Source organism: Danio rerio, chromosome 21, assembly GCF_049306965.1.
Source record: "Danio rerio strain Tuebingen ecotype United States chromosome 21, GRCz12tu, whole genome shotgun sequence".
In the NCBI taxonomy this organism is placed as follows: Eukaryota; Metazoa; Chordata; class Actinopteri; order Cypriniformes; family Danionidae; genus Danio; species Danio rerio.
The window spans coordinates 38376005-38390753 of record NC_133196.1 but is presented as its reverse complement, the minus strand read 5'-3'; the positions used below and the strand labels follow the sequence as shown (position 1 = coordinate 38390753).

Below are 14749 nucleotides of genomic sequence, written 5' to 3'. Positions count from 1 at the left end.
AAGACAGCTGCCCATCACTCCACAACTAGAGGTAGGCACAGATGTACCTTATTACACCAGAGCAGGCTGAGAAGATGACAGATCTCGGAGCAAAACTGATCTCAAAGCGACAGGCTTCAGGCTTTATCTAGGCAGACGGTTTTAGGAAAGTCTTGAGACAAACATTCTCTCACAAAGAGAATAGAGCTTAAACATGAAAGCTTTTTCTCAATTATCACTGACTGTGTTTGCATGCACTTTCATAGTTGGTTTATAATGGGATTTTGGTAATATTCCAGTTAGCCTTTACATCATGTAAACACAAACAGAGCCTACGCTTTCAGTTTAGAATTGTAGCATTCGTTGTCCAACTGAACCAAATGTTTAGTTTAGTTCTATTCATATAAACAGCTATGACGAGTCGATGACATGCCTTTTCCAAACTTTCAATACATCAAATGATGTCAAGCCGTAATGTCTGTGTGTGTGTGTGTGTGTGTGTGTGTGTGTGTGTGTGTGTGTGTGTCTGTGTGTGTGTGTGTTGAAGTTAACCGATATACTTCAACACATTAATAAATATTTACATTCAAAATATTACAGGTAATTATTTATAAGCTTGTTTCCAAGATAACTTAACAAATGCATTTGGAAATATTGCCCAAAAAAAATCAGTTTAATTTTTAAAAATTAACATTCTCTTCAACTCAATTGAAATGACTTACATAATCATGGAATTCAATATTTATGAGCTTAAATATTTGAATGTAATATTTGTGAAACAACAATGGCCATCCACCATTAAATAAGATTACAATGGGGACATTTACCAGTTGCCAAAATTACCTTTGGTGCATTATTGCAGGAAAATGTGCATGGATGTGTAGTACCAGCTGCTGGCGAGCTTATCTTATTTGTTGATGAGTGTTTATAATGCAGTTTAGATATGATTCATTAGGTTTCGATTAATTTGGCCAGTGTTGCTTGCTGTGTGAATTTTTATAAACATGTATTGATGTCTGGTGTTTAAATAAACCTTGACCTTAATATAATACACTGTACATACAGTTAAAGGCAGAATTATTAGCCCCCTTGAATAATTTGCCTCATTTCCCCCCAAATTTCTGTTTAACGGAGAAGCTTTTTTTCAACACATTTCTAAACATAAGTTTTAATAACTTATTTCTAATATTTTCTGATTTATTTTATCTTTGCTATGATGACAGTAAATAATATTTTACTAGATATTTTTCAAGACACTTTTATACAGCTTAAAGTGACATTTAAAGGCTTAACTGGGTTAATTAGGTTAACTAGGCAGGTTAGGGTAATTAGGCAAGTTATTGTATAACAGCGGTTTGCTCTGTAGACTATCAAAACAATATATAGCATAAAGGGGCTATAATTTTAACCTTTAATTTTTTAAAAATTAAAAACTGCTTTTATTCTAGCTGAATTAAGACTTTCTCCAGAAGAAAAAAATGTTATCAGACATACTGTGAAAATGTCTTGCTTTGGGAAATATAAAAAAAAAAAAAAAATCAAAGGGGGGCTAAGAATTCTGACTTCAACTGTATATCTAAACTTAACATAACAAAAATTTCACAATTTTTGCAATTGTAAACATGAAGATCGCTAAAATTGAACTGTAAAAATTCTTTGAAAGCAAACTACGCCTAAGAGAGATGACCTTAATGCTTTTTTTTTAAATAATTCCAAGTTTAAATGTTGTAAACCAGGGTCACCAACCCTGTTCCTGGAGAGCTACCTTCCTGCAGAATTCAGGCCCAACCCTGATCAAACACACCTGAACCAATTAATAGTACCTAAAGCAGCACTTGATAATTACAAACAGGTGTGTTTGGTCAGGGTTGCAACAGGTTGAAATGTGCAAGAAGGTAGCTCTCCAGGAACAGGGTTGGTGAACCCTGTTCTAAACAAAGAGGGCATTGGGGGAATTACTGGGAATAGAACACAGGTAGGAGTTAGGTTTCTATTTACAGCTCCAGAGGTGTAGTTGCTGGTGCAAAAGTTTGTGACGCAGTTTGCGAATATTCGTTGGAACAATGGATTGGGTAATTGCCAAATCAACAAACTATGTCTGTAACGACAGAACTTAAGACCCTAGTTGGCAAACTATGGTTTTCTGAAGTGCACCCCTGGGCAATTGCTTAAAATGCCCATGTCTAAATCCACCACAGCTCGTCACTGCTAACAAGCCGACCAATCACAGAGATTTTGCCACGCGTCATTGCGTTTTTGAGAGGTGTGCGTCAACATTGACTTCAGCCACAGCGAGGGCTATGCCAGACCATATGAATGCACTTGATGCAGAAGTATAAAGTAGTGAAATAAAGTAGTGTGAACATACTACAAAATGGTATAGAATAGTGAATAAGTGTGATTTGGGATGCACCTATAATACTTTCTATAGTCCCTTGAATCAGTTTTTTACAGCAATACAGCAAGGCAACTATGAGAAAATAACCCAAAGCCGGAGGGACTTTAGCTTGCTGTTTTGTTCTTGATTATTCTATTTCACTCTGGGACTTTGAGCCAAACAATAAAAAAATGAAAAGGTCTACAGGCATCTGCTCCTATCGCACCAGACCCCGAGCATGGAGTCTCATGGGACAAGCCAGGTCAGGTGTGAGTTCGCCAGCTGACGGGGCGCAACCGACGGGAACGCAGTCCTTCACACAGTCAGAGGGTCTAGCAGGCATCATTATGGGGGCCGTGGTATTCATTAACAACTGCTCCCTGTCCATATCCTCATTTGTGTCCGTATCCAGCAGCAAAAATGGGGGTAACTAGGGAGTCTGGGACAAGCACGCTTGTCTGAGCAACCTTGACACGGAACGGAGTCTGACCAGAAATAGTCCAAGCTGTGAGTGTCCCCGTGTCACCGGTTACCTTGGGACCAACCGGCTCTGGTGGTTTTGCATGAGCGGAACCAGAAGTGGGCCAGATATATTCATTTGCACACCATCAATCACAGCAAGGGAATGTTGCTCTTAGCGATCGCACTAACCCCTCTTTTCTCTTTCTTTTTCTTCTACCATCTACCTCTCCTCCCTGTTGTAAAGAACAATGCCCTGCACCAGGGAGTAACTTCATCTCCCGCTAGCTTCGGCACTGTCCTGAGGATCTGGCCTGCATATAAACACACTTCTGCTCTTTGAATCAGGACATCGGAGAGAACGAGGACAGTATCATTCTAGGGGTCTCGCGCTGCACCATAGAGTCCAGCAAAGTATCCTCCCTCCAGAGGGTCTCCAGCACAAACCTACAATTCAGTGCCGGGTTTGAAGCAGGTCACAGAGTCAGGGTCAGCTCCAGTTCCATAAACCACAAACAGGTTTATATGCACTACTTTAGAAAACTGCACTCGACAAAGTAGGGCTAAACTCTAGACCAGGTCATGGAATGTTAAACTAGGACTGACCACAGTGAAACTCTGAAACTCTGCATTCTAGGTTAGTATTTAAAAGGCTCGTCAATGATTCTTAAATGTGTCATTAGTGGCTAATTCGAATGAATTTGTATGATCTCATTTGTACAATTTAGTATGATTGTTTATCCTCCAATGACATTTGGGTTTAGGGGTGGGGTTTGGTGACACGCCTCCTTTTTAAAACTTTAAATTTTTGTATTACTAAACTCGTGGGTATTAGCCACAAAACTGACAAACGGTGAAATAGTAAAGTTTCCTCGTGAGATCAGGCTGGCCATTCTAAATTACTGCAAGGGGGGTACTATAAATGCTTTTTACTGCTTGTTCAAACTACTTACATAAAATGAGCTGAATCAACAATTCTTAAAGTTTTTTTGGGGGGATAACTTAATAGTTTTATGTTGAATCCACTAAAACTGGTAATAACAATTAGGTTAACTTAATCAATTTATGTTGAGACATCGTGAAGGAATAGTGTGGAACCCTGCATTTTTACAGTGTATGTTTTTTTTTTTTTTTTTACAAAGGGAGTTATTCCAAAAAATTCACAAAATGGCCTTATATTATAAATATACTTTAATATTTAAAAAAATACTTGATCTTATTTGATTATTTAGCATTTTATTTTTAACCTATATTAAATATAGTAAATAAAATATTTGACTTTAGATGTACAACAAATTTCGCTGTATGTCACATTTCACCATTTTATGTGGACAGATATTATCATGATAAAAATTATGTAACGTCTTTTCACTGATATCAAAAATATCCTAAGTAACAGGAAAATAAAACATAAACATGAAAATATAAATATGTAAAATTATCAAACACCTTTTCCTTCAAAAAATGTATTAAAAAAATAAATGTAAACAATTACAATTCCTGCATGAACATTGAAACTAAGTGATGACTTCTAGTTGAAAATATAAAGCAATAGTGAGTTGGCCATATCCACTTATTTACATTTCACGGTATATACCAAATGTAAAAATATTTTACGGTACACTAGACATGGGCCGATATAAGATTCTAACAGTATGATAACCTTGAATTAAAATATCACGGTTTCACGGTATTGTGCTCACTTCTCTAAAATATATTCTTTTTAAATGTCTGGGTAAAAAACAAAAACTTTTTTCCCCTTTGAAATCATTCATTCATTTATTTTCTTTTTGGCTTAGTCCCGTAATTAATTTGGGATCGGCACAGCGGAATGAACCACCAACTTATCCAGCATATTATGTTTTATGCAGTGGATGCCCTTCCAGCTGCATACCATCTCTGGAAAACCTGTAAAATCAATATATTTTATTTTTTTAAAGATTTATAATAGTTTGTAACTGTAAACACATCAGGCTAAATAATTCAAAAGATTAATTGACTTCTGCTGTCTTCAATTGTATCAAAAACACCGAATTTTTTTACAATTTAAAATGCTATTTTTGGATATTTTTTTCTGCTGAAGTTACTGTTGTCCTAAATATCAAACAAAAAGAAGGAAAAAAAAAAATCTTACACATACCTTGGGTGTATTGCAGAAAATTTTGGCGGTTTTAAAACCCTGACTTATCCAAACCGATGTATTCCTTGAAAACGGTTATCATCCCATACCTATGGTACACATTTTTTTCCACGGTAGGGTTGGGACGATCCGCTTGTTAAATGTGACGTCACGCGAAGCGGCTTTCGGGTCCAAGCGCTCTGTTTAACTGAATGGGGAGACTCATGAAATAGTAATAATAAACATTTACAAAGCGATTTAAGGCTTTCGAAAATCACGATCGCAATATATATGTCCATGCCTAATATCCAATGGCCAGAAAGTGATTAATTTTTTATAAAATGTAAAATTTTTGGTGTTTGTTATGCAGCAAGCCCAGAGATTGTTGTGTACACTATGATTTTATATAAAATTAACTTTAATGTGTGATAGGAATAAAACGTGATCATAAACAAATGATTTCTCCACTCAAATGAATGGCGGCTTAGACCCGGAAACAGTATTACATACGTCACAAACACGTCACCACTTAACAAGCGGATAGACAACATGATGCTGAGGCAACATCTCTGATCCTCTGCCTCACCCCGTCGCAAACCCGCTTGCGAAAAATACACACTTAGGCCCTATTTACACTAATACGTCTTAGTATTAAAATGGCATTTTAGAATGAAAATAATCCACATCCACACCGTGTTTAACCTAGCATTTCCGAACAGTCTGCTGAAAACGCGCATCACTTGACCACACACACACACACACACACACACACACACACACACACACACACACACACACACACACACACACACACACACACACACACACACACACACACACACACACACACACACACACACACACACACACACACACACACACACACACACACACACACGCTCGTCTGAGGAGCTCCAGAGAGCAGTGCACGTCCGACAGTTTATCAAGGATGTACCACTGGATGGCGTTTCACTATAGTTGTTAATACAGTTGTACAGTCTTTCACTTTACCACTACTTATTAATTTTAGTAAAAACCTCAGATATTGTTAATTGTGCACCTTTTTTACTGACCAACCTCCCGCAGAAAAAGTGATTGACAGGTGGTAATTTGTGTAAAACTTATCTTTATTTATTTATGATTTGTTTATGAGTAAAATAAAGACCATGCGGGTCAGGTAGTTGAAATGGTAGACTACAAATAAATTATTCATTAAGGATTAATTAATTATTCAGAAATAATTAATTTACCTCCGCCTATGATGTCGATGCTATTGTCCATTGCAGTGTCTCACATTAGACATCTTACGATGCCAAATTGGTCGACATCGCCCAACCCTATTCCACAGTAATAATATGTTTTATTTTTACGCACAGCCCTACCCTTAAAATTTGCATAAAAATAGTAAAAAAGTACTAAATTACTATTTTATTCAATTGTAAATTTTTATTATTATAATTAATATTAGATAATAAATAATTTAACCTTCAAAATTGTAACAAAAGTTAGTGCTGCAATAATGATAATACCATATTCATCAATTCTATAAAGACAACAACGATAAAAAACCCAAATAAAGTTATCGAATATAATTTAATTTCACAATTCAAAATAAAAGTCTGTATTTATATAATATGCGAGTAGCATTTATATTTGTTTATAGATTAATACGCACAGATTAGAGCTGCTTCAGGATTTATATTCACATCATGTGTAGTGTAGAGTCTGGGTTATAATTTATCATTTCATAAGTGTTTTTGTAGCCTGTGACTGTGTGAGGGTTTTAAAAGGATTGAGGCCTATGAAATTGTACCGTTTGTAATTTTGACAAGTTAATAATGATTAATTTTATTTAATTGTTTATAACGAAAACTATAAGGTATTATTTTACATTTGATTATTCAATTACTGTATACCTGTAACTGTTACAATAAAACAATACAACAAAGTTTTTTTTATTTATATATTATCTTTATTGTATTTATCTTGTAGATTTTTGTATTATATTTTATGCACTCCTATACAGAATCATCCCAGTCAATCTAAAATTATAAATTCTTTTTAAATGGTTATTCAACTCCTCATGTAGCGATACATAAATCGCAGAATAAATAAATACTGCAATGTAGGTTTATTTTCAATATCGTGCAGAAATAACAAAAATACAAAACTAAAATATTTACTTAGAAATCATTTGTGTTATATATATAAATATTTGCTAGATAGTTATAATTAAAGCTTTAAACATGTATACATTCAAAGCCTGCATAATGAATATGCACAGTACACAATCATATATTATGTAAATACAAACGTTTATTTTGGACTTGATTAATCATTTGACAGCACTGTTATGATTTCTAAAGGCACAGTAGGTTCGAGCCTTGTTGGGTCAGTTGAAATATCTGCGTGGAGTTTGCATGTTCTCCCCGCGTTCGAGTGGGTTTTCCCTGGGTGCTCTGATTTCCCCCACAAATCCAAAGACAAGTGGTGAAGGTGAATTGGCTAAGCTAAACTGTCCGTAGTGTGAGTGTGAATGGATGGTTTTCAGTGATGGGTTGCAGTTGGAAGGGCATCAGCTGCGTAAAAACATGCTGGACAAGTTGGCGGTTCATTCCGCTGTGGCGACCCTAGATTAATAAAGGGACTAAGCCAAAAGAAAAAGGAATGAATGAGTGAAAGTCTGCATTCTGGAATGGGAATGCTTCTCTGATTGGCTTAGGCAAAATATGCTTAGCCACAGCCCACAAACTGTTCATTTGCTGACAGTGATAGATTAGAGGGGGAGCTCAAAAATAAAACCCACATATTTGATGTGCAAAAATGACTAATCATGATAATAACTGCTATTTGCTTCAAATTTGTTGCAGTCAGATTTAATAGGCAGTACATTTTGTGAAAAAAACAAAATAAAAGTATTATACACACAGTGACTAAAAGAAATACTGATGCTAAGGGACACAGGACCTGATAAATCTTTCATCAGCCTCTGTCCACTCTAGTGAACAAAAGTAAAAACAAAACTGTCCATGAAATAATTTAAAATCTCCCATTTTGATCTTGTTGTGCTTTTAATCTAGAAAGTGCCTATGCAAGAACAGCCACATACGACTTCAACAACAAAACAAGACAAAATGTACCATAAACCCCAGTTATATAGATAACAAACCATCCAAATATCTCAGGAATAAAATCATTCAGACACAGCTGTCTCATCAGTGATTCAGCATCTCTAGCCAGCTAAAGTCAGACCACATTATTCTTACGCTTTTTCTTTACGGTTTCCTCCAACTACACGTTTAAACAATGAAATAACTGCCATGACAAATATTTAAATGTTGTTTTTCATCAAATGTCAAAAAGACTACTGTTAGCATTAGCGTACTGTACATGTCACTGTTTATTTTACGTGTTTGTAACACAACACTGAAACAGTCATCCTACTTTGCACAAAACACACGTCCAAAGAGCACATGATTATAAATATATAACATTAACGCAGGCATTACATACCTGTTCCGAGAATGACAACATCAAATTGAGACGGGAGATCCTCCGCAGCCATCTTGAAACCACACACACTGTCACGTGACACACAGCAGCCTGACGTAAACTTCTGGGTTAAAAAAAAACCTTGATATTTAAGCACGACAGCAGCTTTAACCCTTAAAGACCTAGAGGTATTTTGAGGGCACCTAATGGGCCTATATTATTATTATTTTTTTAAAGCAGTTTTATTTTTATTTTAGCAGTCAGACTCAAGTGTCATATATTATTTTAAACAGGAGAACCTGAAGTTTCAATCTGCATCATTTAAAGGTCCAGTCTAAAACTTTTTTTGGTCCAAAAACATATGAACAGACAGAAAATATTCCAGAATTTTCCAGAAACGATTTTTAAAAAAAGTGGCATTTTCTAGTTATTATAAACAAAACCTTATGAAGTTTGTTTTTCTTTCTTTAGAAATACATATTATGATGTTTTATATTTCCACAATAAATTTTGTCTACATCCACCATTCCCTGAGCAAGTTATAGCAATTTATTTCAATGTTATTTCAAGGCGTTTTTCAATGGGGGGAAAAATGCATTTATTTACTGACAATGTATTTGCCCAAAAGTTCTGGGAATGAACTAAACAGAAAAAAAATGTTACAAAATAACAGAACACTGAAGCAAATTTGACTTTTTTCCAAATAATATATTTTTAGTTACCATAAACAACACCACTTATAATAAACAAATATAAAATAAGAAAATAATAAATAATGTGTCAAAGTCCAAATAAACATGGTGCAAATCCTCAGTAAAAAATAGATATAAATATTTACTATACTATAAATAGTTACATAACTAAACTAGATTCAATATGGACCATCCTTAGGTTTTATGTGCCAGCATGGATATGGTTGTCTGCGGATATGTATATGGTTCGCGTGCAATGCAGACAAACAGCCCAACCTTTATTTGCGTCCTTTGAAAACAACAAGAGCAGCACTTCGTCTTTGCTGTGTCACTGTTTTGTCATGTTTTTGTGCTGTTGTGCATGCAAAAGTACTTAGTATGAGAATTATTTCATGCAAAACTTTTTTTTTAGCGTTTTATTTAGCCATGCGTAAATGTGCAGCCTATCTCTCATTCCGTGTTGTTCAAATAGCTGATTGTTGGTTCACAAAGCGAAACCTAAGCTTATTGGTTGAGATAGAGCGAGTTTGAACCAATCTGGGCATGGAGGAGGGACAATGCATCCATATATCATGTCTGGTTTGTCCGGAGAGACAAGTGACGAGCGTTCCTTTGTCAAATCAGCGCTGTCAAAATTTGATGACGTAACCACACTGATTCCGGAGCCTCTGAAAGTCCGTGAATGTAATGTGATACAGCGATGGAAAGCTGAGAGTCTCTTCTTTATGCCAATCTTTGAATTGTATGGATCGGATCAGCGGATCAAAAGTTATTAAACATTTAAGAGCAATACTTATTTTTAGCCGCGGGCGGCTGTCTCGGTCTTTAAGGGTTAAAAACGCAACATAATGCTTTATAAGCTAAATATTTAAGCTATTGATTTACTAACTAACACAGTGACGGCCGGTTCATAAATATAAAAGCAGTTATTAATAATTTCAGTTGTAACATAGATCAGTTCCCAAACCTTTTGCTGTTTGCATCCCTTTCTTATATTTGACACCTGCCAAGCACCCCTTTTCTCCGATTAAACTCGACATTTTAAACTACAATAACTAAATGCACATATTTTCTTTATATGTGATTAAAATAAAAACAAGCTTTTATGAACTTGACAATTTCACATTAAGAACCAATAAAAGTTCATCAGGCATTTTTTTAATTGCTAGAGCTTCTTTGTGGATGTGGCACATAGATATATACATATATAGCCTATCTATGGATGTGGCAGTGTACTCAGGAAACCAATGTTGCAACTTTTTACTGCTCCTGTGTGCCTATTTTTCTTCTTCTGCAGTTCCTCCAATTTTCCTTAAAAAAACGTACAGGCATGTTTTGTAAGTGGCTGTGTCTTGTTTGTTAGTGCCGGACCATATATGACGCTAAGACTGCTATTAGCTAAAACCACCACAGACTGATTTGGATGTTGGTTCTCTGCATCTCCAATCGCATGCAAAATCTCTCTATATTTGGGTTTCTTAACATTTTCTCACTCTCTAGCAAAGGCCTAATTCTCTTCATTAGTACATCTCTGCTGGATTCCTCTGTTTCCGCCTGCGCCTCTTCACGTTGTTGGTTATCCTTCGAGTCCATGTATTCAAGGCCGCTACACATCTTTATGGAAGAGGTCGATGTAGATGGTTCATCCCTACTGTCGCTTGACTTCTTTAAAGTGCCAGTTTTTAACCAGGTGTCCATTTTGATGAATATAGTAAGTGGAAAAAACTTTACGAATGGAAAAAATGGAAATGGAATGGAAAAAATTGTGAATTTAGTCTACTATCATTTAGCGCCTATGGGAACATGTGGGCTTTTGTGACATACTTGAAACTGCGAGATGAGTGAGTATGCATAGGTTGTAAATTACAATTTGTAATGTGATTTTTTCTCTCAGTGAATTTGTTTTCTCTCAAAAATATGACATTTTTAGTTTACCCAAAAGAAATGCATGAAAATAATAAAATATAAATTTTTTCACCATTACAAACGTTCTCTCGCGCACCCCTGGTGGTCAGAATGTCCACCCCAGTTTGGGAACTATTTTTCAACTGAGAAGTTACGTCTAAAAAATTGCAATCTAACAAGTTATTTCATGCCCAATGAAAAGTTTTTATGATCTTTTCTTAAAACCAAAGCAAGTTCAAAATATCCAGCTTATGACACCTTCGTAGCAAGATTGAAAAGAGAAAAGGAGTTCTTTAAATTTGATAAAAATGACACTTTTTTTTCTTCGCCGATGGCTTATGTTCCCAGCTGCTGTCAACAACAGAATATTGTTTCTTCAAATAGCAGTAGTTGGCAAGAGGTGTTAATGATGAGCTGTCAAAATACCCTTCTGGCTTAAAAGGCACTGACAGCCAGCTATCAAGATGCATTTAAAACAAAAACACATCTTAAGACCCCTAACTGTTCATTATTAGAAAAATTAAAGTTGAGTTCAACAATAGCCTATCTGATATGTGTTTAAATACTGAAATGACAAAGGAAATATGATTTTTAAGTGGCAAAGGTATTAAAAAGCTTCTTTTTACAGCATTTGATTTTTATTCTTTTTTTTTTTTTTTTTTTGGCTAAGTTAATTCATTAATCTGGGGTTGCTACAGCGGAATGAACCGCCAACTTATCCAGCATATGTTTTATCAGTCATTTTTACTGAAATGCCATTACACTGATTTAAAACAGCCTGTATAGAAGAAACATAATTTAGTTTAATTAACCTAAAATCATATGTTGTCATGACTTATTGATTAACTGCACAAAAAAGGGAACACTTGGAGTTAAATGTGTTGTTTAAGTGTTCCATTTATTTATTTGAGCAGTTTTTTTTTTTTTTCATAATTTATAAGTTTTCTTATTTCTCATTGAAAGTAGTTTGGATTTATTCTGTTGATGTTTTTAGTTAGTTTTGACAACCTAAGATTTGAGACCAGATACTAAATTTTACAAATTTGTTTCTTTGAAGGTGTCCTTGTTTCAGTTTAACTAATTTTACTAATGATGAGCAATAATATTTAATTGCACGTACTTCCTATGGTTAAGATCAGGGTGAGGGTTAGGTCTAGGATTGGATAAATGTAATTATGCAAAACAAATTGTATTTACCATAGTAAGTACAAAATGCAATGACAAAAAGTAAATAATTTAATGTTGCTTTATCTTGTTTTAACATGTTAACCACGTTTCAAATACATTTTTACAAAGTTAAACTTAATATTTTTAGTTAGTTTGATTGATGATAGTTGAGATTAGAAAAGTTAAGTAACCAATTAATTACTGGCTTTCTTACTTAAATGTAAGGCAGAAAGATTTTTTTACGGTGTGGAACAAGTGCAACAACACTGTAAAAAAATGATTTGTTCACTAAACTTAACTTAGTTAAGTCATCTTGTTGCATTGACTTGGTTAAGCTTACTGTAAAAAATAAATCCGTAAAATTTACGGTAAAAAAACGGCAGCTGTGGTTGCCAGTACTTTACCGTTAAAAACACGGTATAAACCATAAAAGTAATTTTTAATTTTTGCGGTAAATTACCGTATTTTATTCATTAATAGAGGTAATATGTCTGTATTTTGAATGATCAACATCTACACATCTTTTGTTACACAGTTAGACACATTAACACACCCACATGCAGGTGGTGATGAGGAAGTTACATCAATGCTCATCACAATTCACTTTTTTCACAAGCAGAAAAGAGTATCAGCACATAGAAGGTGCTCAGTGTCATCCACACAGCTACTAAACACCAGTATGGTAACACACATAAAATTAAAGTCATGAAATAAACATTGTTTATCAACATTAGATGTAATATAAATATCTAATGTACATAACTGATGGGAAAACAACTAAAAAGATCCAGATTAATGTCAACCAAATGCATAAAAAATTATTTGCCATGCAGGGAATTCGGGGAAAGTCAATTTACGGTTATTCGCCGTATATATTAAGGAAACATACCGTTAACCAGGTTACAGATTTTTACTGTAGCATTTTTACAGATTTTTACCGTTGAAATCACGACCATTTTTTACAGTAAGTTTTCTCAACCTAAAATGTTTCGTTGACAGAGTTAAATAATTGACCCAACTACTTATTTCAAGTTAACTGGACTTGCAAAGTTCCGTTTTAATAGGTTAGCTCACATTATTAAGTTATCAGAACTTGACAAGTTTAATTACGTTAACTTACATTTTCAAGTTCACTAAACTTAATAAGATATTTTCTCAATTAGAAACAGAACATACAACAAAATACATTACACATTTTATTAAAGGTCTTTACTGCCAATTTAGCAATTACACAAAATGTACTTAATATACAGTAATTGTCTTTACAAAGTTTTGTTCTTATAAAGTCATTTTTACAAAGTAAAAGTAATCTCAAAAGTCAAGTAAAAGTAATCTCAAGAGGAGAAAAAATAGATAAAAAGAACTGTAAAACTCTAAAATACACAACTAACACATGGCTCTTGGGGAAAAAATGACACCAGACCTTAAATATAAAATATAAAATCTGATCTCAAAACTTTTATTTCAATGTATTTTTAGGTGAGTGTACTCTTGCCCTGCACATTTCTGCTCCAGTGTTCATCGATGGTTTCTGATTTACACGAGTCCTCCCTCGGCTCAGCTGTTCTTTAGAATCTGTGTGCTGTATGCAAAATGGCAAAAAATAAAAAGATTTTTACATTCCTTTCTTTACATTAAAAAATTGATTATATATAACTACTGTACATTTATGAATGAAAATACTAGTAAAATATCACCTTTAATAAGTCAGTATGCTCTCTGGGAACAACCTTTAAAATTAGAAAAGTACATAAAAATATATATATAAATGAGAGATCTGTTAAAATCTATATTAAAATACTTGTAGCAAATTAGAGAGGGAATTAGAAAAGTGTTATTATTTATACAAATATTGAGATATTGCAAATTCAAACCTAAAACAAACTTTACCAAGCTACCAAACTCCACCTGCATTAGCAAAGGCTTAATCTGCTCTAGAAACATTTACCTGAAAAAAATACATTGAGAATCGGTTCATTTCATTTTACAAGTTAAAACACAACTTTAAAGAAACATTACTTACCAATTATTTACTTAACAATTAAAATATCTGCGGAAAAATATCCCATACGTCTGACTTTTTCTGGTGTTTAACTGGCAGTTAGCAAACTGACTTAATGGTGCATATTCCACCACCTGCTGGATTGGAACTATGGGGTGCAACTTAAAGAATGGTGGTTCGGCATAATGTTTTTAAGCTGAGTTGACAAACACTCTATTACGGACTAGTTGAGACTATAGACACTGTAAACGATATGGACATAGTATGCGTGACATCACCCTTAGGTTTCGGAAGAACCCAAAACCTATCAATAGGCGTGGCCAACCATCGCCATTTTGTTCGCGCATCATCACACCAACCGGGGGATACCAAACAAGGGCAAAGAGGTGGAGCATGAGTGGAGCTACAGATGCCTGGTGGCATTTTGCTTAGATGAGTCGTTTGTGTTCTGACCACATATGCTTGGTTGTACACTATATCAATAAAGTGTTTAAACTTTTAAAAACACTGTTGTATTGAGCCACCAAACATAGGTCTTATGAAATTTTTCTACAGTA

General features: G+C 34.5%; 1 protein-coding gene across 2 annotated transcripts in view; it reads right to left on the bottom strand.

Moving 5' to 3' along the window:
* The window catches only part of chm (CHM Rab escort protein), a 120619-nt gene extending 112088 nt beyond the window's left edge, over nt 1–8531 (bottom strand). The window contains exon 1 of one of the 2 annotated variants that reach the window (XM_073934404.1): nt 8448–8531. In XM_073934404.1, the coding sequence (XP_073790505.1) occupies nt 8448–8499 (52 nt within the window). In that variant the 5' untranslated portion in view covers nt 8500–8531. 2 annotated transcript variants of the gene reach the window in all.
* Nucleotides 8532–14749: the final 6218 nt, after the last annotated feature.